Here is a 26,097-nt window from a genome sequence, read left to right as displayed (position 1 = left end):
TTGAAATCCTCTGGAGTCTTTCAGTGGGCTTTAAGTCAGGCCCTGAAAGCAAAACATGTCCCTTGTTCTTTCATGTTATAAACTTAGCCTCTTACTTCTGCTTTGCTGTAAGCTATGTAGGCTCTTCAGTAACAATCTGAAATGCATTCAGTACTTCAGGTAATGACTTTATTCATACACGTATTTCTTTTCATTTAGGGTCTCCCAGGCCCCTCAGGCCCTGCTGGTGAAGCTGGTAAACCAGGCGACAGAGTGAGTAACACAAGCAGTAGTTTGCAAGTAGTGACAGCTGAGTCACCTAAGTGCTGTGATTAAACTCATACATAAGGTGAAGAAAAACTAAGTCTAGTTTAGATCCTCCATTTCCCAAAATGAAAAGTGTTCCATATTGTATGCAAAATTTCTATCTAATCATTATTAAAGGCAGCAACAAATCAAGACGTTCACTTAGCAATTGAGGAGTATTTCTTATTTCAAAGTTCTAGTATGGACAAAGCCAAACCCTGATATGACTTTTCAAGACTGATCTGACTTACACTCTGTATTCCAGGTTGAATATCTTTAAAAGTAGACTGACAATAAATGGAAATTATTTGACAGAAAATTTCCATTCCAAAACTTCAATGTCTGCTATTCTTCCGGAATTATTCTAGTTTGATGCCAGTGTAATTCCACTGAAATCTACTGAATAAAATTGGGGTGAAGCAGGCCTCCAGAGTCTGCAAAGTTTGAAAGCTAGGCTTCCCAGTGCCATAGGATACTGTCTGGCTGCATGTTTGGAGAGGAAAGGGTCTCTGCGCCCTTTCATCGTCACCCACCTTTGTGCACCAAAGGCCAGGTTGTGATGTGCCATACTTGCCATATGTTATTGCACTGAAAAGTATTTCTAACTAGTATTTAAAAAAACAAATGTAAGACTACAACAATCATGACAAACCTGCTTTAGAAATCAGCTTAACCCATGTTTTTCTTTTGTCTAGGGTATTCCAGGTGAATTTGGTCTCCCCGGTCCTGCTGGCCCAAGAGTAAGTTACTCTTCATGGTACATTTCAAACTCTGTCTTGATAAAGTTTTCTTTATTTATGTACATTTCTAATAAGACTTGATAAACTCAGGAGGAATGAGAATTCTCAGCCCCAGTGCATGTGTCAGGGCCTGCTAAACCTTCCCATGTAGTGGGAAAATAATGGGGATGGCCTGCTGCTCCCTCCTATGTCATGTCTGAACTCTGCATATGCATAAACGGCCTGGTCCAAAGCACAGTGAAAACAATAGATTTCTTTGTGCTATGGATCAGGTACACTGTGCACTAAACTACTGGCCATGACCCCAACACAGCTAGTCACTTCCAAACCTACCTTACCTCCAACCCTAGCATGATATTGTAAAGAAATGCTGCAAAGGCTTCTCTGCATTGCACAAAGTGATGCAGAATCCCCCTGCTCGTGCTCAGAAGTAGGCAAAACACTATACTTCTACTGTGGTGGGCATAGAAGGCTGCTCCGGTTTTGGACATTGGTTCTTTAAAACACCTGTTTAACTAGTTGCTTTTCAAAATTTGACCATATGGCTACTAGCAGAAACAAAGAGCAAAGAGTTCATGGCAGTATTGCTCTCCTGCCATGCAGGAAAAGCTCTGATTGTGAGAAATAATTTACATTTTATTTATGTTGTACCTAAACTGCTTATCAGAAAACTATCCGGTTGGCTTCAAAACACTTAGAAGCTGGGAGATGCCTTTTTTCCTTTTAAAAATTGTATATATAAACACTTAATGTTCTTAGGGGTGATAATGAGCATTACTGAATTAAAACAGACAATAAAGATTACTGAATTAAAGCAGACAATAAAGATGCTTGCTTGATAATTGCAATGGCCCTAATCCTGCGAGCTGCTCCATATGGGTGGACCCCCATTAGAATCCTAATCCTGCCTTCAAATGGGCCTGTGGGGTGTCAGTTCACAATTGTGTTTATGGATCTTGTTAAGAGAAGTTGTGTGCACCCTGTCCAGAGGCAGAATTTTGTGCTTAGAAAATACTTGTATTTTAACTGGCAATCTCTCTCGATTAAAAGCTTTTGGGATTTTATATTGGTAGGTATGTGTCAAAAACTATGGACCAGATTCTCTACTGCCTAGTGAAGTCATTTATACCTGTACAAAGTGGGTGTAAAACTGCCATTCTGATTTGTTTGTAGCCAGTTTGCATAGGTATCAGTGACTGCACAAGGTGCAAGGTCTTGGAAAACCAGCCCCTTTTGAAAGTGTACTTGGAATATATTTTACACAATGTGAATGCCAATGTATTTTATTTAGTTTGCACAACTCACCTCAAATAAAGAGTTTGGTGCAATCAACCAGCCCTTTAATGGCTCTGGTTTATCAAGGACAACTCAAACCAACCTGTCTCTTTCAGGGTGAACGTGGTGCTCCCGGTGAAAGTGGAGCTGTTGGTCCTGTAGGTTCCATGGGAAGCCGTGGTCCAACTGGCCCACCAGGCCCTGATGGTAACAAGGTAAGCCTTTGCAAACTGCTACTGCTATGACCACTGAAACCTTGCCAACCGAGTGCATAACTCCACTTGATGCTGATGACAATTACCTACATGTATCCCTGAGACAGTGGGCCAGACCCTCAGGTGGCGTCAAATGGCAAAGCTCCATTGAGGCCTAGTATGTACTAGTTTGTTATGCACTGAAAATTTTCCCTTTACAGAGGACGGGAGTAAGACTCCAGCTAGGAATCACTGATACAATTTCTGTTAGCTCAGTGTTCCATTCACCTCTTTTGAACTGGATTTATATTCTGCCTGACTCTTTATTCCAAACTTTCATCATTGTAAACATTAGCACCTACATTTCTCTATCTTAATTACTGATATCTGCAAACCTGGGAGCCCAGTGACGAGCTGACACAAAACTGCCCCCACAAGAACAAAAGCCTGGTGCTTAAGTTTCACTTGACCCACAGATCAAGTTGCAAAAACTGAAAGCAAGAGCATCATTTAGTGTCTGAGGATCACAGCTAAAGTCACAGAGAAACAAGGAAATCCAGGCATTGTCTTATCTTTGCAAAATCTCATCAGCAAAGTTGAGTTTGGAATCCAGGCTCCATTCTGTCAAGACCTCCAGATTCTAAAGAGTCAGGGAAATGGTTCTGATTTGGGCCTATTTTCTAGTAGAAAATTGGGGTGACACGGGCGGAGGGGGCGGGTTCCTGGGCAAAGTCGAAGATTAGTGTTTTTTTGGAAGATCAGGCTGTTCCCCTGAAGCGAAATTCAACCGTGGAGTGAAGAAGCACTACTCCACTGCCTTCAGGGAACATTGCTGAAAGCAATGAAGTTGCACCCATTTACCACAGGGATAAATTTTAAAAAATCTTCTAAAATTCAAGGCAGACTATTTGAAGATAAGAATGATTTATTGAGTCAGTCCTTTCAAAAATTAGAAGAAAGATGGGGAATTCAATCTTAAGATAATTTTGCTGAGACCCTTACAGAACAAATCATTCCTTTCTTACATGTTCCCTTGTTACTGCTAGGGTGAACCTGGCAATGTTGGTGCCCCTGGTGGTCCAGGCCCAGCCGGCCCTGGTGGAATCCCAGGCGAGAGAGGTATTGCTGGTGTCCCAGGAGGCAAAGGTGAAAAGGTAAGTCACCAGTTTCAGCCAGTTTAATTGCAACTGAAACACATGTGCACAGGTTGTGGGGGACAGGGGAGGGGGGACTCTTTGTCTTTTTAAACAATTGAACGGAAAGGTCACCTGAATATAACTTTCACCAAAGCTGAAAAGTTACATGAAACTATATTTCACAGACACCCACCACTAGCACATGAGTAAATGAGCTATTTTCTCAACAAAGTCATGATCCTGTGAGGTGCGGAAAGCCTCCTCTCTGATGCCAGCACCCTTGAATACCCCTGGGAATCAGTAGGAGTAGTGGTCACTTATCACTTTTCAGGACTGGGCCCCATGAGTGTATTGAGAGATCTATTAAACTTGTCTTCAGTGAGTCCTACTTACAGTAAGAATTGAGATATGTAAAAGGGGCTCCACCTCCTTTGCTACAACTTGTTGAGCACTGAGCACTAGTTACAGGACCTGTAATATTTATGACATGTAGTTAGCAAATGTAGAATGAGTACCGTTGGCAGTGTCATACTTACGTCACGGTATTTTCCTTCATCTGGCTGATCCATTCACAATTTTATTCTTGGAAAATGGATTAAGAAACTCTGTTTTTAATTTTGGAATTAGGAATGCCCTTCAGTTTGCCTGAGCAACTGACCCCCGTTCATATTACTACTGTGTATAAAACTCAATGATGAATTGCAAAATCCAGTATCATTCTGTCAGATACTCCAAATGTGAAGTGCCTAAGTGTTTGAGTAATCTAGGTATCCAAGGGGAATCAGGCTTTGGTTGCTGAGATATTTCTCTTTCTCGGGATGTGAGAGTATGAAATCTAGTGAATGACCTCTAAGCCTGAGGTTGGCAATATTGCTTCATTTGTTTTGACTAAAGGAATCAAAAGGCATTCAGTTAAAGATGCAGTCAAAAAGGGATGAGGCCTGGAATTGCCTGACACTCTTTATAAGATACAGTATCCAGGTAGCTGCCATGTGAATCAACGCAAAGCAAGAGTACATATTTGAGAAGAACAATTAGGACTGAATCGTATTCTGATTCCTTGAGGCTACAGTGATGGCCAATGACTATCCTTCTTGTGACCCTTGTTCACTGTGTAACCATTTATATGCTCCCATTGTGTTCAACAATTATTTTTCCTGCTCCAAGCATAAAGTATAATGCAGATTCCCAGGAGAATTTGTACATATTGCTTTTATGGGCCAAAGGAAAAGGGGGAGGGATAGATTTATACTATAGGTAGATTATATCAGCGGTCTGATTCATGTCTCACATTGTTGCAAACCAGATTGAGGTCAGTAGCAAGCCCCTCATCATTTTCACAGATTGTAATTTGTAATTGAATCTTTAATTCCATTCAAACACACTGTGACCTGGGAGGAAGGTCTATGGGTGTGGAGCAGGATTTCCACATCAGGAGAAGAGGAACTGAGTTTGCAACTCTTTTAACCTTGCTTTTGTGTTTTTTGGGTTGACCCTATGTCATTCCTCTTCCTCGGCAACTTCACTCCACGACTCACTGCTTAGCACAAGCAATGGCACGCTGCGCAATGCATTTGCTATTAAACTCTCATTCAGGAGTGTCAGATTTTAGTCTGCATGTTAAAAAGAGAATGTACCCCAAAATGAAGGTTTCCTTCTGCACTCAAGATACACATACAATAACTGCACATAAAGAAGGAAGGAATTATGTCTGTATGTCGGAATAAGAGTTAAATGATGATGCAGTTAAAATAGACAGTTTAGATCTCTTTTTGTCTCTGGCCTTCATTAACAATATAACATGGTGGTGGAGTTTTATTTTATTTTTTTCCTGTTTCCAGGGTTTACCAGGCCTCAGAGGCGAAGCTGGGGCAACAGGAAGAGATGGCTCTCGGGTGAGTATATCAAGTCATTCTCTTATCACTAAATTTAGCTCCGGACAGTTCAGAAGTGTTTCTGTTGAAGGAGAATGAACAAGATTTACAGGAGCATATTTCAAACCTTTCCTGAAGTCTAAGATCTGTTCAGGTCCTTTGCACAGTCAACAACAAAATGGTGTTTAGACTTCAGCTCTCCATATTTTAAAGAAAAGCTTTAAAATACACCAGCAAAGTAAAATAATAACTTGATTGAGTAGTACTGAGAAGGATTAATCTGGAGTCCCAGCTTTCTGTAGTGGAAGGGAACCAGAGATGTCTCAGGACACTAAATGTTTTGCATTAATGAACTCAAGGATCTCACACTTCATTGCTTCCATAGGCTGAGCTCATTGCACACCCCAGGGACTCCTTGTATCCCTCCATTCCAACCTCCCACAAGCAACTTGTGTGCCACCCTCCCATCCCCCTCTATTTCAAGACTCCCTGCAACTCTACCACTCCTTTCCCCTGTGCCGGGGCTCTGTGTACCCTCCCATTCTTCCCTTCCCCCGCCCATACCAGGGTTCCCCATTGTCCCCCCCATGCCAGGGGCTCTGTGTGCCCTCCATTCCTCCCTTCCCCCACCATTATTATTTCTTTTCTTTCTGCCTGGTGAAAAGTCATTCAGGGTGTTTTAACTGTATTGGGAAGATGGACAGGGCTGAGATGGTGTTGGAAGGTGTCGATGGCTGCCGTCTACTGTTTTTTTGTTGTTTTTATCTATAGACAATTACAGATCTGGCTGAAGTGGATGGTTCTGTTAACCAGATACCAGGGGCTTTGTGTGCCCCCCATATCTCCCTTCCACTTTTCTGATTTTCACCAAAATCAATAGCGTTCTGCCCACTGATGTCTAGAACACTCCCTAAAATTTCAAAATTGATTGGATGCTGTGTTTTTGAGTTATCTGGTTGCATACAAACAAATACCATTGATCTGAGTATAGGGCCTTGCTTCACGCAGACAGTTATGCAATGTGATATTACCCTTTAGTTACAAATATTCATACTATATGGGCCCGAAACTGCAAACCCATGAATCACAGGAGTAAAACTCATGTGAGCCAAGTAAGTCGTTCATTGAAGTCAATGGGTCTGCTCAAGTAAGGTTCCATGATCAGATGCTATATATCCTTTATACAGTAGGTGAAGTGGAAAAGGGTTAAACAATAGACATATACAAATTAAGGGCCCAGCCCTGCAATTGTTCAGTGTGTGAACACCAACAAAAGTCAATGAGAGTTATGAGTGTAGATCAATGGCAGAAACAGTGAGGTAACAATGAGCCCTTTTTTCATTTGTTCTAATTGAAGATCTCTTGTACCCCAAAGGCACATTAGTTTTTTAAAGAAGGCACTCATTTTAATGCGAATGCTCAAAGAGGCTTTGGGATACTCACAGTCCACCTGGAAACTTGTACTTTGAGAGGAAGAGAGTAATGAAGGGAGGGGGAGAGATAGCTCAGTGGTTTGAGCTTTGGCCTGCTAAACCCAGGGTTGTGAGTTCAATCCTTGAGGGGGGCCATTTAGGGATCTGGGGCAAAAATTGGGGATTGGTCCTGCTTTGAGCAGGGGGTTGGACTAGATGACCTCCTGAGGTCCCTTCCAACCCTGATATTCTATGATTTTTTCCTCACAAATTTTGCATCATATAAGTTCATAGCTAATAAAACAACATTGTCACACTGCTGTCTCCAGAGGGAAGGGAAGAAAAGAAACGAAAGGCAGTGGAGCAGAGAGAATGGCCACTCCTGCTTGCATGAATATATGTAACGAGAAATCATGCCATGTTTCTGTCTTGTTCTTTAGGGTATTCCTGGTGCTGTTGGATCCCCTGGCCCTGCTGGTGGCCCTGGTGATCGGGTATGTCTTCCTTTGCTTTTTTGTTGCCAGTGTAACTTTTGTATGAACATTTGAAGGCTGCAGGGGAAAATGTAACCAGTCTCTATTTAGAATAAAAAGAAATTCCATTCTAGCTAGCGTTGTAAATAGACTTTCTACATCTTTCATATATTGCCCATATTGGGAGGCTACCAGAGGCTATAAAGCCTCACTGGCAAGTGAAGAAGGATTACCACAGCACTGCTCTGTCCTGCGCAAACGGGTCAGGGTGGGAAGAGTTGTAAGAGTATAGTGGGACCATACATAGAGAAGGTTCTGGATTGGGCCCTGCCTTTCTGACTTCACATAGAGCCTAGTTCCGATTGCAAACTTAGCATTCTGGTGGGCAGGGGAGCAGGCAGAGGTGATGGAGGAACACATATCAACTCCTCATTGTTTTGAAATACCCTGGTATTTGATCCTTGGTGACAATTTCAGGAAATGTCCAAAAACCATGCAAAAAATGCAACTCAGTAGCATTAAATAGGTGAAAACTAGAGTATTTTGATGAAGAGTAATATGTAGTGGTGATCTCTTCTCACTTGCAGGCATAGGGGGGATGAGTACATCATTTCCCCATTAATCAAAGAGAAGGCCATATTACCTAGAGTACATCCCCATTCTGATTACAGTCAGTGTGACTGCCAATGGCACATCATAGTGAAAATGTTCTTTGGTATATTTTAGGGTGAAGCTGGTCCTGCTGGCTCTGCTGGCCCTGCTGGTCCTCGTGGTGCTCCCGTAAGTAGCAACTTAGAGACCATTTCCAGATGCAAAAATGCTACATTCAGAAAACAACTATTCTTGAGTGTTGACAGCTTTAGTCCTGAGTATTTCTTATCTCACTCTAGGGTGAACGTGGTGAGAGTGGTCCTGCTGGCCCTAACGGATTTGCTGGACCTCCTGTAAGTACCAAATGTATAAGTCACTGTCAAACGCTGCAACATTCTGTTGTTGTGTTCCTTTAAAATATATTTTAAACATTTTTTATTCCTCTCTGTGTTTTTAGGGTGCTGCTGGCCAAACTGGTGCTAAAGGCGAGCGGGGTCAGAAAGGACCTAAGGGTGAAGTTGGTCCACTGGGTGCTATTGGCCCAGCTGGCAGTAGCGGACCAGCAGTAAGTAAACTGAATTTACTATTAAAATACTGATCCTTGATTAAACTATGCAACCAGTACAGCTGGCAAGTAGGCTTTGAACTTTAAACAGTTTTGTTTTGTTTGTTTCTCTCCAAGTTTCATAGTTTCAAAACTAAAGTTTTAAGCTGTGAAAAAGGTGGTGATTTTGGTTTGCAAGAGTTTGTGAGAACTTTGTCATCAGTTTATTTGGGAAACTCAGATGAACTCCTTTGCCTCCAATCACTCTGAACTTGATTCAAAACACAAACTTTGAGTTAAAAGCAAAACCATAAATGTGTCCAGGTTACTAAGAAGACCTGAGATCATCAATACACCTGCAGTCAAGTTTCTTGTGGCTTCAGATAACAAATTTTAATAGTTGTGATAAAGGTTTTTATTCATTTCTCTTAACAAAAGCTGTTATAATTTACACAATCTGTTTATTTCCCATTTATAAAAATGCACCTAGCCAAGACTGTAGGCTCAAGTGTACAATTTAATTTTTTAAAAGTACATAGAACAAATTCAGGTTCAGCCAGGATCAATATTAAATTCCTCCCAACACAAGAACCAAAAATCCCCCACAGCCCCCTCACTTTGTTCATGTCCACTCAACTGACTTCTTCGGATAGTGGTTAGGAAAATAAATAAGTTTTTTGCAACATGCTATGGAGGTCAATATATTGAGGCTGTGTTGGGCCAAGCAAAGAGATGTCTGTGGGCAAATTCCAAAGTTGGGGATCCCTCACTAATGGCATCCTATCAAAGATAAAATATGTTCTTTAGGGGCTGGACTTTCAGACCCATACTCCTCTTGTACATGTGCACCTGCACTTGTGGTTTTGATGGAACTGTCTTCACATCCAAGTGACATAATATAAGACATGGGGACTAGGTTGAAAAGATGCTGAAAGTCAGGACCTCGATCTTTAACTATTCCCCTTTTTGAAACTTTACAAGAGGAAATTTCTTTACAGGATTGTTTAGGGCTTTACCCTTCTCCATATGCTTCCAGCTAGAGCAGTATTCTGCCTTGGCCTTACTCAGTCTATATATAGAGTTGGTCTAATATCCATACAACACATATGTAAGTGGTTTTTTCATGCCCTTTGCCAACTAAGCCATTGCTATTTTGTTTTGTTTCTGAGTTTGTGGGTGTGCATGTAACATTTGGAAGTCAGTTTAAATTGAAAAATCTTTTCCTTAAAGCCTGAAGCCCTTACTCAGTTTGTACCAAGTCCTAGCTATGTGACTTCTATGAGTTCACCTGCATAAGGTATGAGTGAAAGCTAAGCAAAGGAACTCAGGATTTGGCCCCAGTATTCAAATATGTACTCTGATATTGGAGGAGGTGGAGCAATCCTGCTTCCATTAAAGTTGATGGCAAAACTCCCATTAACTTCAGTCAGAGCAGGATTGGGACCTTTTTCTATATCTGGAACTTTGGAGGTTTTTGTTTGGTTCATCGTTTTCCCTTTCTCCTCCTCGCATGTAGGGTCCCATTGGTGCTGCAGGCCCCGCTGGTGGTCGCGGTGACGCTGGTCCTTCTGTAAGTCTTCAAGCTTCTTACACCTCCATTTTCTCTTGACTTTGAATCATCGTTCAATGATTCACCTTCCAATATTCAGCCCTCACCTTCCCCTTGATTTTTATTTGTAGGGCGCCACTGGTTTCCCTGGAGCTGCTGGCAGAACTGGTCCTCCCGGCCCTGCAGTAAGTAATTGGTGAAAATAGTTTATCAGATGACAGACAGGCTGAACCACATTATGGACAAATCCTGATCTCAGTTCCATCTATATAAATCATTGACGTGAGAGGAGTTACTCCTGAATTACACAGGTGTAACTGAGATCAGAGACAGGCCCTTCATTACTTAGCACCAGGTGTTTAAACGTGCTTAGTTTCATAGAGTTTATATGGGTGCCTAGTGGGAATTTCCGAACCTCCCCCATTGGGAGTTAGGTGCCTAGGCACTTTTGAAAATCCCACTAGACGTCTGTCTGCATGTCTAGGTGCCTAAATACCTTTGTAAATTGTGCCTTTTGTGATAGTTTCTGGCACCTCTATTCACACTGAGTAGCAACTTACTCTGGGAGCAGTTCCACTAACTTCAGTGGGAGTGTTCCTAGGGAAAGGCAGTCCTCAGCTTGGGAAAGCATGGCAGAAAGTCACTTTTTGACCACATTTTCAAAACTGAAAATCTGCCCTCTTGAAAGTGCCCTAAGTTGAGCACACAAAAATGAAGGGACCCAAAATCACTAGTTCCTTTTGAAAATTTGGACCCTTAATTTTTTTCCCACCCAAAGCTTTTCTTTAAGATCCAGTATGTAATCTAATGACACATGCAAAGGCTGGCACATTCATCACGAAGGTGCTTCCATTCATTTGAAAAAGACCTCTTTTTTTTTTTTTCTTGTCTGATATTCCTGTATTTAATTCTGTTGGATATCACCGCATGTCTGACAGAGCTATAAGCTGCTATAAAGGGTCCAGCCAGACTGGAAGAAGAAAATACCCTGTTATAAAATTGATTACAATAATGTTAATAATCACAGCCAGTAGGCACAGAACCAAGACTATAGTTTATTCTGGGCCAAATCGTACCACTCTTATTCACACTGCTCCTGGGGTAGTTCCATTGATTTCAGACATACATGGTGAGTAAGGGAGGGAGACGCTGGAACTTCTAACTTTCTAATGAAAGTTAGACCCCCCGCCCTAAATACCTTTGAGGATCTGGACCTAAATCCCTAATAAACTATTGCTGCGTGCCTTTTTTGTTTCATTGAGAAATGATGAATAATCTGTCTCTGCAGGATAGTGAACTAATGCTTATATTTAATCCTAGGGTATCACTGGTCCCCCTGGTCCTCCTGGCCAGTCTGGCAAAGATGGTCCTAGAGGCCCACGTGGTGATACTGGTCCAGTTGGTCGTCCTGGTGAACAAGGTATCGTTGGCCCACCTGGTTTCACTGGTGAGAAAGGTCCATCTGGAGAGCCTGGTGGTGCTGTAAGTCATACAACATCTCTTCACATTCCTAAATGTTGCTTTTAATGTAAATATTACAAATTCCAGTACAGGTCTTGTGCTTCAGCAGTTTTCTCTTTTAGCCCCTATCTGGCAAAGCGTGTAAGCTCATGATTCCTTCTGAGTATGTCCCTAAATCCCACTGAAGTCAATGAGACTTAAGTACATGCTTAAGTGCTTAGTTGAATTAGCGCTGTGAAGGGCAAAGTATGTTATAAGCTCTCTGAGTCAGCTTCTGCTGCCTTTACTTCTGCTGAGTAGCATATTAGTCTGAGAACACCCTTCTGAGACCAGTGGGGCTATTTGCAGAGGAACATAGTATTCGGTCTGAGTAAGGGTGGCAGAATTTGGCTTTCTGCCATTAAGCTGTGGGGCAAGCATATTGCTTTTCTGCACGATAAAAGACCAAATATGATGCTAAGGAAGGAATTTGTAATTGTATGTTTTAGATAATTTAGATAATGGCTCAGAATCCCTAATAAGTGGATGAGGTCTAAGTGATCTAAACTGTAGGTTTAAAATTGTACAACAACAAAATTGATCAGTGCTCTTCAACTTGCACTCTCAGAATTACTAGCCATGCTAAGGCCAAAATGATATTTTGAGGGCCTAGAGTATAGGCTACCTTAGGTTATTGCTTTCTGCTTCTCTATCAGTTATTCTTTCTATGATCTATTTTAGTTACAGCAAACAGTTAATTCTGTAGTGCCACACATATGATTTGTGCATGCAACTGAAAATAATGCTAATGAAAGCTGTGTAGTTAAATCTTTATGCATCACACTTAAAAATGTCTCCCTTATATCCAGTGTAAATCTTTGTAGAACATTTCTGAACAAGAAAATCTAATTTTGTATTAGAAATATTGGATAATGGAGCTAATAGGCCTGATTCCCCACTACTTTACACCTAGCATATTCATTTGCACCTGACCTAATAACATTTTACACTCACATTGCATAGGCATAAATGAATATGGGCCCTAGCTAGCTATTCTTGGACCAAACTAGCTCACTCCTTCACAATTTCAGCAAAATAGAAGAGTACAGCAAAGGACTCTCAACAGCAGAGTGTATGTTCACATTGGTATCTTTAAATCCTTCCAAAGATTAGAGGATCAGTTTTTATACTACAGCATCTCATTAAATAGATTTATCCTATCATTATACTGAAAAATACCACATTCTTTATGCACAGCCCTCCCTCTATGGCATGCCAAAGGCATGGGATATTACAAGGGCTCAGCAGAACACGGAGAAAAATAAATTTGTCACCAACAAAACTTTCAGTTGGAAAATATTTTTTGGAAGAGTTTTCAGCAGCTATATATATTAGAGACTTTAACTTTGAAATGTAATGCAAAATACAGAATGTCTAACTTCTCTTGTATGGGAATTATTGCTGAGAACTATGTAGTGAGATTCCTCTGAAAGAACTTGGTGCAATTATGGGATCAAATCAAATTGCAAAAATTTAGTCTTGGTAAAAAATCCATTCAGATTTGCAGTGCCACTGCAAAGCTCCATTTTTATAGACAAGGACCATAACATTAGATGTTCTCTTCTTCCTTCCTCAGGGTCCTCCTGGTACCTCAGGACCTCAGGGTATTCTTGGTGCTCCTGGTATCCTTGGTCTCCCTGGCTCTCGGGGAGAACGTGGTCTTCCTGGCATTTCTGGAGGAACAGTGAGTCTATGACATCAGTTATATTCCTTTTATCAGAAACTTCAGAGATAAAATTGACTTTTTCTTTAACATTTAATCTAGGACATATAGAACCAGATTCTGATCAGCGGAGTCAGAACAATGTAAAATTGGTGTGAGATCAAAGAGTGGCTCACTATATTTAATACTTTCTTCAAAGAAACAGTAAGACTGATTCTGGGATTTGGGATTTAGAGTATAGTAGAACCTCACTAATTCTGGCTAATATGCTAATCTGTACATCCCATCCCTTAATTTGCACCCCCCAAAAAAATCCCTTCTTACATTTTGCTATGCATCATCCCCTGTTATTTTTAATTTTGTGTGTTTACTTTCCCACTAATTGCACTGCACAGTAATTGGTAATGGATCTCTCCGTCATTAATGTCAATTAATGAGGTTCTCTTTTACTTTGTATCCCATGGGCTAAATCAAGTCAGTTATACACTTATGAATTAAAATGTTCTTTAGATGACACACAGATGCTCATGTCACAAATCTGCCTTCATCAAGATCTTAGAGAGACAAGGTGGGTGAGGTAATATCTTTTATTGGACCAGCTTCTGTTTGGGGGAGAGACAGGTTTTCAAGCATATGCCAAGATTTTCCAAATGGCAGCAGTCTAGGACCGCATGCAAAAATCCAGTTGCAACGTTGTGTCTAACTCACATGTCAAATTACCACAATCACTCTCACATACACACACACACACACACACACACACACACACACACACACACACACACACACACGGATATTGTGTATGTCCAGTTGGGCATTTCAACAGCCATTTTCAACTGTAACCACCTCATTTGTGTCTGGAAATGAGGACACCCATTAGGCATGCATTTATATACCTAACCCTCGGCACTTCCCCTTTTGAAAACCTGTTCCAGAATGTGTAATATTAATCTTTCACTATTAAGCTTTTGTTTCCCACATTGGCTGGGGGAGGGAGAAGGCACAAAGCATGAAGTAAAGAAAATTGCTTTTTGTAGTCAGATACATATGTATGTTTGTCCAAATTCTCCTTTACTTCTGGAACTCCTTAAAGAGATATTTCTTCTATGTGTGCAGTTCATGGGCAGAAATAAATATTCAGAAAAGTGTTGCTCAATAAAGCCAGTATGTGAATTGCAATACCATGTCCTACTCTTGTTCCCTTGCTAGGGTGAGCCAGGCCCTGCTGGTATTTCCGGTCCTTCCGGTCCACGCGGTCCCTCTGGCCCCTCGGGTGCGCCTGGTCTGAACGGTCCCCCTGGTGAAGCTGGCCGTGATGTAAGCTACATTTTATATCATTTTGGGGAAGGGGGGTTAGTTCAGAATAATGGGAAACATATGTGGAAAAACAGGGCATTGCTGGAGAAAGTTCTGCTAGCAAAATTACATCCTACAGAGTTTTAGGGGAAGATTAAAGCAGGATCATTGGGAATCGAGGCTCCACATCAGAGGGGTCCTAGATGGAGCAGTAAGTCCTAATCATAATGGGAATGCAGCCAGCTTCCCCCACCTCCTATGCTGCAAGCTCTTCCAGGCAGGGATCATGTCAGAATAGGGCCTCAAACCTGATTGGGACTTCTGGGTTCTATGGCAATATAAGTCAAATCAAGGACTCAGGAATGGGAGGAAGAAAGGAGTCCATTAGAGGAGCTGAGAAGGATAATCTATTCTGGGGGTAGAGGACTGGGCTAGAAGGAAGAATTTATCTGGGAAGCTGGTTATCCCATAATTTTTAAAGTACTCAGAACCAAACATCATTTAGACATAATTCACCTCTGCTACATTTGTATCTCTTGTAGTGAGTTAGTGAAATGCAAAAACAACACTGAATGGGGAATGCAATACGCATAATCCTAAAAACAAAGTCTTACCTCTGAATTCAGAGCTCATGTTAAGGGACAGAAATTAAGCACATACCTCAAGCTTTCAGAATGTAAGCTGTTAATGATCACACAATACCTAGCGTGTTCTAAGCCCTACCAGAGAAACAGTGGGAGTTAACTGCATAATATCTCCCTGTGTGCTTGAATTGATGGGAAAGAGCCCATAAAAGGTAAGTGTTTCAAAATCTGAAAAGACATATGCAGTCTAAAAACGTTAAGGAGCAGACTGTGGCTTTTAAGCCACACTTCTATGCAATGGATAACATGGAGCCATCTGTCCAGGAGGAGCACCAGAGAGGCACAATCAGTGCTGAAGCTGCTTCTTGTGCACTAGGGAGAGTGCGAGGGGAGCCATCTGCTCCCCCGATGTACTGGCCTTGCTCTGCAAGCTGGAAGGGAGGGCTATTGTTCCACCTTCTCTCCGCCCTCTTTCCCTTCCCTCGGGGGGAACCAAATCCTTGAGATAGGAAATCCTTTGCCCAACCATGCCCGGCTATACAGCAGCCATGCATAATCTAATCGTCTGGGGAGTAAAAATAAAGTATAAATAAATTATTCTGCCCCCTATAACTGTAGAATAAGCCCCTCGATTGGTACACACTGGTGAAACTTAATTGATAAGTTTAAGCGATGCCTCAGGTTATTAGATGCTCACTGGAACACAGTGTGATCAGAGAACATTCACTTCATTGCATGAATTTCTTTAAACATAAATAACTTCCATGCTCTGTGATGTTCATATCAAGAGAACACTAGTTAAGCATCCATAACATCGGGGAAGCAGCTGAAATCAACCAAAAGGTCACAGAGGAAAAAATTGATGCTTGCTAACATGAGTTGGCACTAATGAAGTCCACAAATGGAGTCATTGGGCCCTGAATCTACTGTCTGAAATCTGTGTAATGCATTACATTGATTTCACCACCCCCTTGCCAGCCCCCACCACTGGCACTTTTTTCAAGTACGCAGGGTGCCCTTTGCTAGGGTGCCTGTTAAGTGACGGCTACTGCTGTATCGATGTAAAGATCATTTTAGAGGATGGAGGTGAAAAACAAATTTTCTTCTTCTACGGAATCTGACCCCTGCCTTCTAAAAATATTTGAATTCTATCCAGTCTTTTATACGACTTAAATAGATTTGAAATATCTGAGGATGGCCTTTATACGGCACGTACAAATGTACAACTTGTCAGTATCCATCCAGAAAGTAGGTAGCAAATATAATATGTGAAGTTTCCTTGTAGGCTTTGGTTGGTTGATTGGTTGTTTTTGTTTGTCAAGATTTGTGCTGTCTTTTTTTTTAAATGTCTGATAAGTTTCATATTCACAAGGAACTGCAACTGGATGCACAGCTCTCTGTTGATATTTGGGTGACTGGTTTCTTATGCTGTTTTAACAGGGCAATCCCGGTAATGATGGTCCTCCAGGCCGTGATGGCGCTCCTGGTTTCAAGGTAAGCTTTTCTCCTTGTTTCATACTTGTGGCAGATATGTGTCGATCCTTATAAGAAGCCAGTATTGATACACTGTCTGCTTCCTCTCACCTTCCCTTGTCTTTAGGGTGAGCGTGGTTATCCTGGCAACAATGGTCTCGCTGGTGCCGCTGGTGCTCCTGGTCCTCATGGTGCAGTTGGTCCTTCCGGAAAGCCTGGAAATCGTGGTGAACCTGTAAGATAAGACTTTAATTTCTCATATTACTTAAAACACTTGCTAGTCCATAACACAGATATTAACCATGGAACACTTACTGCTCACTTGTCCTGGCAACAAGTATACACAGGGCACTGAGCTTTTCCATTAATATGATGTTATAGCTTACATGTATTTTATGTGTGTGTTTCAGGGTCCCGTTGGTGTTACTGGTTCTATTGGTCCTGCTGGTGCAAGAGGTCTTGCTGTACGTAATTTTTTTAATCTCTCAGCAAAAATGTTTAAGTAAGAAATGAAAATGTATACTTCATTGCTCATTAAGGACCCAATCTTGGGCGATAGAGTCCAGAGAGGAGTATTATGGGTTTGAAAATATTATATACCTAGAATTGTTCAAATCTAGATCTGTATCTCCCTCCCATGGGACTAATCCACACTCCCTTGAGCAGATTCCACATGTGTTAACAGAATCTATATGCATGTTTCACGACGAGAATATGACATACTGTAGACTACTCATGATTCATTTTCACGTTGGCTAACTATGTGTCGAAAATATTTCAAAACATTCCATTTTATGTTTCTTTTTTTCTTTTGATGTGTTTTTCTTCTCCAGGGCCCACAAGGTCCACGTGGTGAGAAAGGTGTACCAGGTGATAAAGGACCTAGAGGCATGCCTGGTTTTAAGGGACACAATGGATTGCAGGGTCTGCCCGGTCTTGCTGTGAGTAAACATTTGTAATAATTTAGAAAGGGGAGCACAACAGAAATAAATAAAATTACCACAATATATAAAGATTCATATGTGCAACTCTGTAGGCTGACACCGCCCCACAAATCTTTCAAAGGCTGTGAAATATGCCTAGATAGTTTAGTGTTTGTTGCCATCCACATAAAATATCAAATTTTTAAAAGGCTTCTAAAACTATTCCTATGAATGTCGTACAGCACACTTGAAACATAGAGACACAGTTTTAGAGATTGGTTTTGAAATGTGGCCAACATTATATTTAAAAGCATATTCATTTATTATAATACAATATTTACCCATTTCTGTTACAATGTTGTAATACTTTAGCACGGAAAAATGGAAGATCCTCATATAGATTACATTCTCTTTAAAAATGTGACATTCCTTTTAAGATTTTGACCTTTAAATAAAAACCTCTTTTATTTATATAGAGGAATGTTATTGTCTTAAAACATCTTCCTTAGATTCCAGTTGATTGTATGGGGCCTTTTCCTCCCCATGCCCCCAACAACAGCTACTTTAACTCTGACGGTACTTCACTAAGGGAACAGGGTCGGCACCAGCTTCCCATTCTCAGAACTCCAAGCCTTGGGGCATGGCTGACCAGTATCATATTAATATAACTGTGTATCAGTGTTTTTAATCCAGGTGTGATTTTTCTTTTTTCCAATAGGGCCACCACGGAGATCAAGGTGCTCCTGGTTCCACCGGCCCTGCTGGTCCAAGGGTATGGGAATTTAAGTGAATACTCTCTATTCATTTGGAATAAGGAAAGGGCAAGTAACCCTCTCCAATGCCTGTGACTTTTTAAAATTATATTCCTATTTCTCTTGTATTGTTTACTTCCATTAAGAAGTTGTTGTTCTGTTGTAGGGTCCTGCTGGTCCTTCTGGTCCTCATGGTAAAGATGGTCGCAATGGACTTCCTGGTCCTATTGGACCTGCTGGTGTGCGTGGTTCTCAGGGTAGCCAAGGTCCTAGTGTAAGTTTGATTTTTTTTGTGATAAATTAATGGCACAAGCTGAAATCATCACTTAATAGCCCCAGTGGTTGGTGGGGGGGAGTTAAGAAGAGGAAATGGAAGAGATTTCTACGTTACTTTTTTCCTCAAACAGTAGAAGACTTTTTATTTCACATTCTAACATGTTTCCCTACAAAATTAAGATTTGTTACAGGATAGTATTAAAGAAAGCTACAGTACAACTGCTTATGGGGGCTTACGGATGAAAGCACAGAACTAGGATTCTGGAGAGCTGAGTTCTAGTCTTGGTTCTGCCATTGACGTGTTTTGTGACTTTGGGCAAGTCACTTAATCTTTTTGTGCCTCAGTTTCCCCAGCTGTAAAATAGGGATAACTATATTGGTCTTAATTTGAAAAGCACTTTGAAACCCTCAGATTATTGAGCACTGTATAAATGAAAAGTGATATGATAATAATAATTATTATTATTATTCCTATTCCATAGTCTGACTATATGACTGATCCTGGCCCTCACATTTTTGGTGAGCCATTCAAACATTTAAATAAAATAGTCATGTAAATTAAATGGGGCTAAGGTGAGAAGACTGAACCAGCAGTTCATTTAAGTTCTCTCTCTTTATATGAGAATACCAACCTTAGCCCTAATTGCAGAGTCCTTATTCAAGCTGATGAGTACTTACTGCTTGTAGCCAGGGAGTACATGCACAAAGAAGATGCAGTGGCCCTAAATCTTGCATCTGTTACCCTTTTACTCTGAAATACCCATCACAAAGCAGTTCCCTACCAGCTATTCGAGACTGGAGCTGAGGATCCTGTGCCTTAGAGTAGGGCTATTCATGCAAGTAATTGGGTGTAGTGTGCACATCAGTGCAATGCCCAGACTTATATAATGGGATGCTCTTTGTCTTCTGACATTGAACCTCTTTAGGGTCCACCCGGTCCACCTGGTCACCCTGGCCCAGCTGGTCCCAATGGTGGTGGATATGAAATTGGCTATGATGCTGAATACTACCGGGCTGATCAGCCATCTCTCAGACCTAAGGACTATGAAGTTGATGCCACTCTGAAATCACTGAACAACCAAATTGAGACCCTCCTGACCCCAGAAGGCTCCAGGAAGAACCCAGCCCGCACCTGCCGTGACTTAAGACTCAGCCACCCAGAATGGACCAGTGGTATGTTAATGCTAGATGGATGCCTCTTCTGGCTCGCTGGTTGTATTCAGCTTAGTAGCTTGCTTTCAGTGTGGTTTCCTGATTGACTAGGGCCTGGTGTCAGCAGTTTTATTCTTTTAAGGATGAAATTTACCCCTGTGCTGAGAGCCAGCACAAGGCATATAAACTTTAAGTCTTCTTAAGCCCAATTAGTGGTATTGAAGTGGTGTACAGTACTTGTGCTGGCCATTGGCCAGGGGGTAAATTCAACTCTTAACACTCTGGACAGGCAGTGGATATTATTAACCTAATAAATCACCAATGAAACAATAACCCCTACCTCTACTGACAGCACAATTACACAAGCTCACCCTGAAGAGTTTCCCTTCATTGTTCACTGTGGTGCAATCCTCACCACAAAATCAATATGATAATTATGTATGCTCAGCATTCGAAAGTAATGCAGTGTCACACATTAGCAATATTCAAATACAGATTTCTTGTGGTTTGCAGGTCGCCAGTGTAATAATGTACACAACTATAGTATCTATGCTATCCCTTTGAGTATTTATGCCATGCCCATTACCATAGTAGCTGAGTGCCTGCATGAGGCTGAATGCATTATTAGTGACCAGGGTTTTTTTTTTCAATGACAGGTTTCTACTGGATTGATCCCAACCAGGGGTGCATCATGGATGCCATCAGAGTGTACTGTGACTTCTCCACTGGTGAGACTTGCATCAATGCTAATCCAGAAAACATCCCCACTAAGAACTGGTATGTCAACAAGAACCCCAGGGACAAGAAGCATGTGTGGTTTGGCGAAACTATCAATGGTGGTACACAGGTGAGTGGCCAAACAGTGCAAACTCGAGTGAATTTGTTACCTACAGTGCTGTCTAAAGAGTTGCCTGCACAGTAACCCTTTTCAAAAGCACAGACTAATGAAAACTCTCTCCTAGTGGAGGGATAGGAGGCAATGGACTAGCCTTTCATCTTTGGAGAGCAGAATTCAAAGTCTGGTTTTGGTCACAATTGCAAAATGGGTTTGTTGGAATCATCCTACTTTCCCTTTGGGAACGTCACAGAATCACAACACAGTTTATCACAAACTTAACATGTTTACTAGTCATAGCTCAAGGGAAGTCTGGGATTGGTATATCTGGCATGTTCCAAGTCAGTATGGGGATACAGGCACTGAATAGGAATATGTATCAAAAATCCATGCAGGACTTCTCTTACATTTTTGCAAAGTTTATAGTTTGCAGTCAATTTATCTTTAACATGTTGCTCTGACTTATATTGGACATGCTTGGGAAGACCTTTACAATAGAAACACATCAGTGGAGTCCTCCTAAAGTTATGCCATCATAACGCTTCACACTGCCATAATTAAAGAAAGAGAGATGCCCACCGTGGATGTTTACGTTTATAATTTCCAGTAATATAATGAAAAAAACAGACACACAACCCCCAACTGTAAATAATTCCGTTTGTTCAGTTACATAGCTCTAATTCAGTTATTTTTTTAACTGAGTAGTTTTGGTCTTGTGGTGAAATCTCAAAGTGCTCAAGATCACAACCTCCTGAATTCCATGATTTTCACATTCCTAGCATCCCTGTTCACTTCAGACACATGCACACACATCCTGTGAGCATATTATATCCCATTACATTTCAATGAATATTTGATTTAGAGTTCTTCCTTCCTGTTTTTAGTTTGAATACAACGAGGAAGGCGTGACCTCCAAGGATATGGCCACCCAACTTGCCTTCATGCGTCTGCTGGCCAACCATGCCTCCCAGAACATCACCTACCACTGTAAGAACAGCATTGCGTACATGGATGTGGAAACTGGCAACCTTAAGAAGGCTGTTATACTGCAGGGATCCAATGATGTTGAACTACGAGCTGAAGGCAACAGCAGGTTCACTTTCAGTGTTCTTGAGGATGGCTGCTCTGTAAGTACTATTGGACGCATGGTTTCCTGTTTACTCTAGTGGTAGAGTTGGATATTGATATAGAGCTAGATGACCAATCTCCTCTGCAGGACATTAGTCATTAAAATTCATATTGTGTCGAAGATAGTTAGTCTCGTGTTGAATCCTACAGCTCTCTCGATAAGTGTGCACAGGCCAAAACACAGAAATATCACACTTTCACTGTGGAGAGCACCTTATAGGCATTTCACCCCTCTACATGCCAAAGAGAAAGCTGCATGCAGCTGTCGAACCCAGAGAACAGAGGGAATGATGTGCGAACTGGAGAAGTGGCAAAAGTCCACACATGCAGCATATCCAGTAGTCCAAAATCCTACACCTGCTACTCCTCCATATCCTGCCTAGCCACTGGAAAGCATCTCCATACTAGCTGCTGCGGGCAGGAGCTGAGAATCCTGTTATTCAGCCCTCCATTCAGTTCTTGGAGCTCAACAACCATGGCAGTGTTATAGAATCATTGAATATCTAGTCTAACCCCCTGCTCAAAGCAGGGCCAGTCCCCAGTTTTTGTCCCAGATCCCTAAATGGCCCCCTCAAGGATTGAACTCACAACCCTGGGTTTAGCAGGCCAATGCTCAAACCACTGAGCTATCCCTCCCCCTTCCTGTGAGGATTTGATCCCTAGTGCATATATTACTATATTAAAGCCAGAACACAGAATCTGCTATTCTGAGTGATCAGATAGCTGCTATGTTAAAAGATTAAAATAAATGTTTCTTTATATGAAAGATCTGTAGGTGGGCATCTAACTGACGACCTGTGCTAGCAAAATTAGTTGCAACAGATTTCAGAAGAGATTAAATTCATTGGAAGAAATGTTGGTACCGTAAACAGCACAATAACTCTTCTAACTATCACTGTTGTTATCTTACAGAGAAAGACCAATGAATGGGGCAAAACAATCATTGAATACAGAACGAATAAGCCATCTCGCTTGCCCGTCCTTGACATTGCACTTTTGGACATTGGTGGCGCTGACCAAGAATTCGGTTTGGACATTGGCCCAGTCTGTTTCAAATGAATGAACTCAAACTAACTTAAAATCAAAAAAAAAAAATCTCTCTTTGCCATTTCTTTTTTTATACTGAAAGCTGACTCCTTCCATTTCTTCTGTTCATCTACTTGCTTAAACTCTGGGCAAAAGAGAAGGAGAAGGATTGATTGAAGCGTTGTGCAATGCAATTTAATACAGCCCCAAAAGGACTCAGAAGTCTTTCAAGATTTTAACACCTTGTTTTGGGAAATGTCAGCCTTTGTAAAAAAAACAAAATAAAAAATCATGAAAGTTTGCACCACTTGTGGCCTTTGAATATCTTCCACAGAGGAAGTTTAAAACCACAACTTCCAAAGGTTTAAACTACCTCATACACTTAAAGCCAAGTGTGATCCACATCCACAGTAGGTACTTCTCCAAATGATCTGAGGTGCTTTTAGTTCCATTCGTAATACACAGGTGCTAATTTCAGTATGATAGAGGATCTTTCCAATACTTGAACTTTGTTGGTGCTAGCAGCATTTGAAATACCACTTTTCTGTATTAAGTTGTATTGTTTCTTTGAAATCTGTCTCAAAACTTTAGTCAGAATGTCCCATCTCACCCCCAGATTAAGCATGTGGATCATTTCTCTCCCCCGGCCCCATCTTCAACCTCTCCCTCCAAATTCAGGTGCTCATGCTTTAAATCTCATTTTCATCCTCTACGATGGGTAAAAAGAAAGCATCATTTCTCAAAAAAATTGTACCTATTTTGTATATGTGAGATGTTTAAATAAATTGTGAAAAAACTGAAATAAAGCATGTCCAGTGTTCCAAAAGAAAACATTGAATGAGTAAAGTTCCTTGCTTAAGTGCATCAATAGATATTTGTACCCAGTATATGCATTGTTAATTACCTGGCTTCTTAAGCAAAAAAAATAATTTTTTTTTTTTAAATAGCAAGATACAGCACTTCTGCTAAAATATCTGGCTACATCCAGGCCCATATTTGGTTGTGCTGAATTATCTGTTTGAGAAATACACTGAAACAGTCATTGGAAGCCTGCTTGAGTACAGTTAATGGTGTAGCAGTAAAACAAAATGTAATACATTAAGCGCCAATTAATGCTCACCTTTTTCTATAAACTATAAATGTGATATAACCCAGGGTCTGTCCTTCTTTGCTAATTCTTGGATTAAATTAATTATACAAGAATGGGAATATGCAATCAGATGCAACGTTAGATCTAGGAAATAAAATCATATTTTCTTTACTCCAGATAGCAAAATACATCATTGTTTGATCATGCACACCCCACCCAACTGTGAAATGAAATGGCATTTTAAATTATCTTATCTCTGGGCGCACGTGCGCGCGCGCACACACACACACACACAAAGTCTTTTCTGCTCTTTCTGGCATTTAGTCTAATCAGTAAGGAAGTTGCCTCTCTCTTTCTGAGCTAAGCATGCAATACATTTGCATAGTTTCATTTGTCTGTCTTTGCCTGTTTGTTGCAATGAGATATTTATTTGCTGTATTCCAAGACCATATAGAAATAGCTTATTGATATGTTTGTCTACTCAACTCTTCAGTTCAACATCTCTGTTCTGTAACATCTACAGACAATCTAGAAGCACTAGGCATCCTGGTGCGACACTATTGATAACAAGCAATAATGGATTGTTGTCTTTTGTTAAAATATTAAAGAGCTTCATGGCCGAATGCCACCTGGTGTAGGGTGGGTGCACAAAGTAGGGTGGGAGCACAGGGATTTGCATCTCGCCCACTCTCTGTATCCGACAGCAGCAGCCAGATAGGATTTTTGCTGAGCACTGATGAAGGAAAAAGACAGAGGACCCAATTACCCTGGTTCCAAAGGGCCGTTGAGTCCTGGCTGGCTACAAGCTGTTGAATCTGCTATTGGCAGGAGCTTTGACTTTCTTGAATACATATGCAGAAGTCAAACCAGGAAACTAGTTAAAAAATTGTTCTCTAGATTATTAGGAGGAGGATGTTTTGTTAAGCACTAACAGTACCCTCAGCACCATACAAGACCCAAAAGATGCTACAGTCCCTCCCCTGAGGAATTTACTGTCTTTGGTGGAGAGCGGTACTTTCCTGACAGAGCTGGACTGAAATTCTGACTGGATTAGCATTTCTGGGTGTCTGAGATTAGGATGGCGTTTCAGAGACAGACAGCAACATAGAACACATAAGGACAACCAGAGAAGACAGCGCAAGTGGTCAGATGGGCTTTGCTAACAGATATCATGTGAAGGTAGCTTTGCAGAAGGTTTACAGAGCAAAGCTCTCTGTAAGCAGAGTGGAAGTACCACTGGAGAGATGAGCCGCCTCGCTGAACAATGTGGAATCCAAAGAGAGATCAAACTAGAGCAGGCTGAGGAAGGGGAAGGGCAGAGAGGTGTAACCCCACAGTCTGATACCAAAAAAAGGAACCCCTTTCCAGCCTTGTTTCTGGACAGCTGAATAAGACTAAAGGCCCAAGCTTCAAAATGTGTTCTTTATTAGTCCACATGTCAACAAATGGAGTCCAAGTTCAGGCTGCTGAAATTATGGCCCTTTGAGCCTAAGGATATGAATGAAATGACTAAAGGGTCACTGCCAGCTTGAACTCTAATTGGTTTTATAAATAAGTGAGTAGTTGTTTCAGGTACTATACCCGCCCCTCAACCCCCCAACCGTTTTCTTATTTTAGTTCTACCATCATATTTTCCTATTTTAAAAAAAAATATTTTCCCTCCTCCCCCACTGCTGTATGAAATACAGTGTTTAAAACTGCAAATGTTTTGGTGCTCACCTGGATCAGCTAGAGGCCAAACAGTTTCTACAAAGATAGAAGTGAAAGGATCGCAATAGGGTATAAAAATTTCCCCATGTTCGAGTGCCCCTAGCTGCACCTAAGTACCTCCAGCATACCTGCAGGCCTTAGGATGGCTGCAAAGGTATCTGGTAGAACTGGGCACTGGCCCTATTCACCTTAGCGTTTTGGGGAAGAGAAAGACACTAGCTCAGCAATCATTTATGTGCTTAAAATATAAGTGATTAAGGCTGGGATTTCCAAAGTGGCCTAAGGGAGTTGAGCACCCAATTCATAATATCTGTGAAATAATATTCTAGGCCGATAATTGTTGAGCTGGTTCAGGAAGGGGTTAGTTGCTCGCTACATTAAGGCGCTGGAGTGCATTAGTGCCTATCCCTACTAGGGATCCTTGCAGATTCCCTAAAGTGGTGTTTCTAAAACCTAATCTACTTATTTCTTAGCTACTCAGACAGTTATGTGCCGGTGGTGTGGGTGAGAGCTCCGTACCCACATCCAGGTTCCTGTAGTCTTGTAAACTAAAACCTTGAATGCACCCATAATGTAACCCTTTGCACTTCTCCCTGTCATGGACTTTTGCAGAAGT

General features: G+C 41.2%; 1 protein-coding gene across 1 annotated transcript in view; it reads left to right on the top strand.

The window, feature by feature from the left end:
- COL1A2 (collagen type I alpha 2 chain) overlaps window positions 1–23,621 on the top strand; it is a 44,705-nt gene extending 21,084 nt beyond the window's left edge. The window contains exons 25-48 of the mRNA XM_074945909.1: window positions 199–252; window positions 981–1,025; window positions 2,417–2,515; window positions 3,541–3,648; window positions 5,472–5,525; window positions 7,357–7,410; window positions 8,116–8,169; window positions 8,280–8,333; window positions 8,438–8,545; window positions 10,041–10,094; window positions 10,205–10,258; window positions 11,394–11,555; window positions 13,150–13,257; window positions 14,446–14,553; window positions 16,557–16,610; window positions 16,717–16,824; window positions 17,000–17,053; window positions 17,423–17,530; window positions 18,231–18,284; window positions 18,431–18,538; window positions 19,467–19,713; window positions 20,349–20,539; window positions 21,412–21,654; window positions 22,568–23,621. Of these exons, the coding sequence (XP_074802010.1) occupies window positions 199–252; window positions 981–1,025; window positions 2,417–2,515; window positions 3,541–3,648; window positions 5,472–5,525; window positions 7,357–7,410; window positions 8,116–8,169; window positions 8,280–8,333; window positions 8,438–8,545; window positions 10,041–10,094; window positions 10,205–10,258; window positions 11,394–11,555; window positions 13,150–13,257; window positions 14,446–14,553; window positions 16,557–16,610; window positions 16,717–16,824; window positions 17,000–17,053; window positions 17,423–17,530; window positions 18,231–18,284; window positions 18,431–18,538; window positions 19,467–19,713; window positions 20,349–20,539; window positions 21,412–21,654; window positions 22,568–22,714 (2,430 nt within the window). The 3' untranslated portion in view covers window positions 22,715–23,621. The remainder of the gene's footprint in view (window positions 1–198; window positions 253–980; window positions 1,026–2,416; window positions 2,516–3,540; window positions 3,649–5,471; window positions 5,526–7,356; window positions 7,411–8,115; window positions 8,170–8,279; window positions 8,334–8,437; window positions 8,546–10,040; window positions 10,095–10,204; window positions 10,259–11,393; window positions 11,556–13,149; window positions 13,258–14,445; window positions 14,554–16,556; window positions 16,611–16,716; window positions 16,825–16,999; window positions 17,054–17,422; window positions 17,531–18,230; window positions 18,285–18,430; window positions 18,539–19,466; window positions 19,714–20,348; window positions 20,540–21,411; window positions 21,655–22,567) is intronic.
- The last annotated feature ends 2,476 nt before the right edge of the window (window positions 23,622–26,097 follow it).

This window comes from Natator depressus, chromosome 2, assembly GCF_965152275.1.
Source record: "Natator depressus isolate rNatDep1 chromosome 2, rNatDep2.hap1, whole genome shotgun sequence".
In the NCBI taxonomy this organism is placed as follows: domain Eukaryota; kingdom Metazoa; phylum Chordata; order Testudines; family Cheloniidae; genus Natator; species Natator depressus.
The sequence above is the reverse complement of the archived record's forward strand: the minus strand, read 5'-3'. Positions and strand labels throughout refer to the sequence as shown.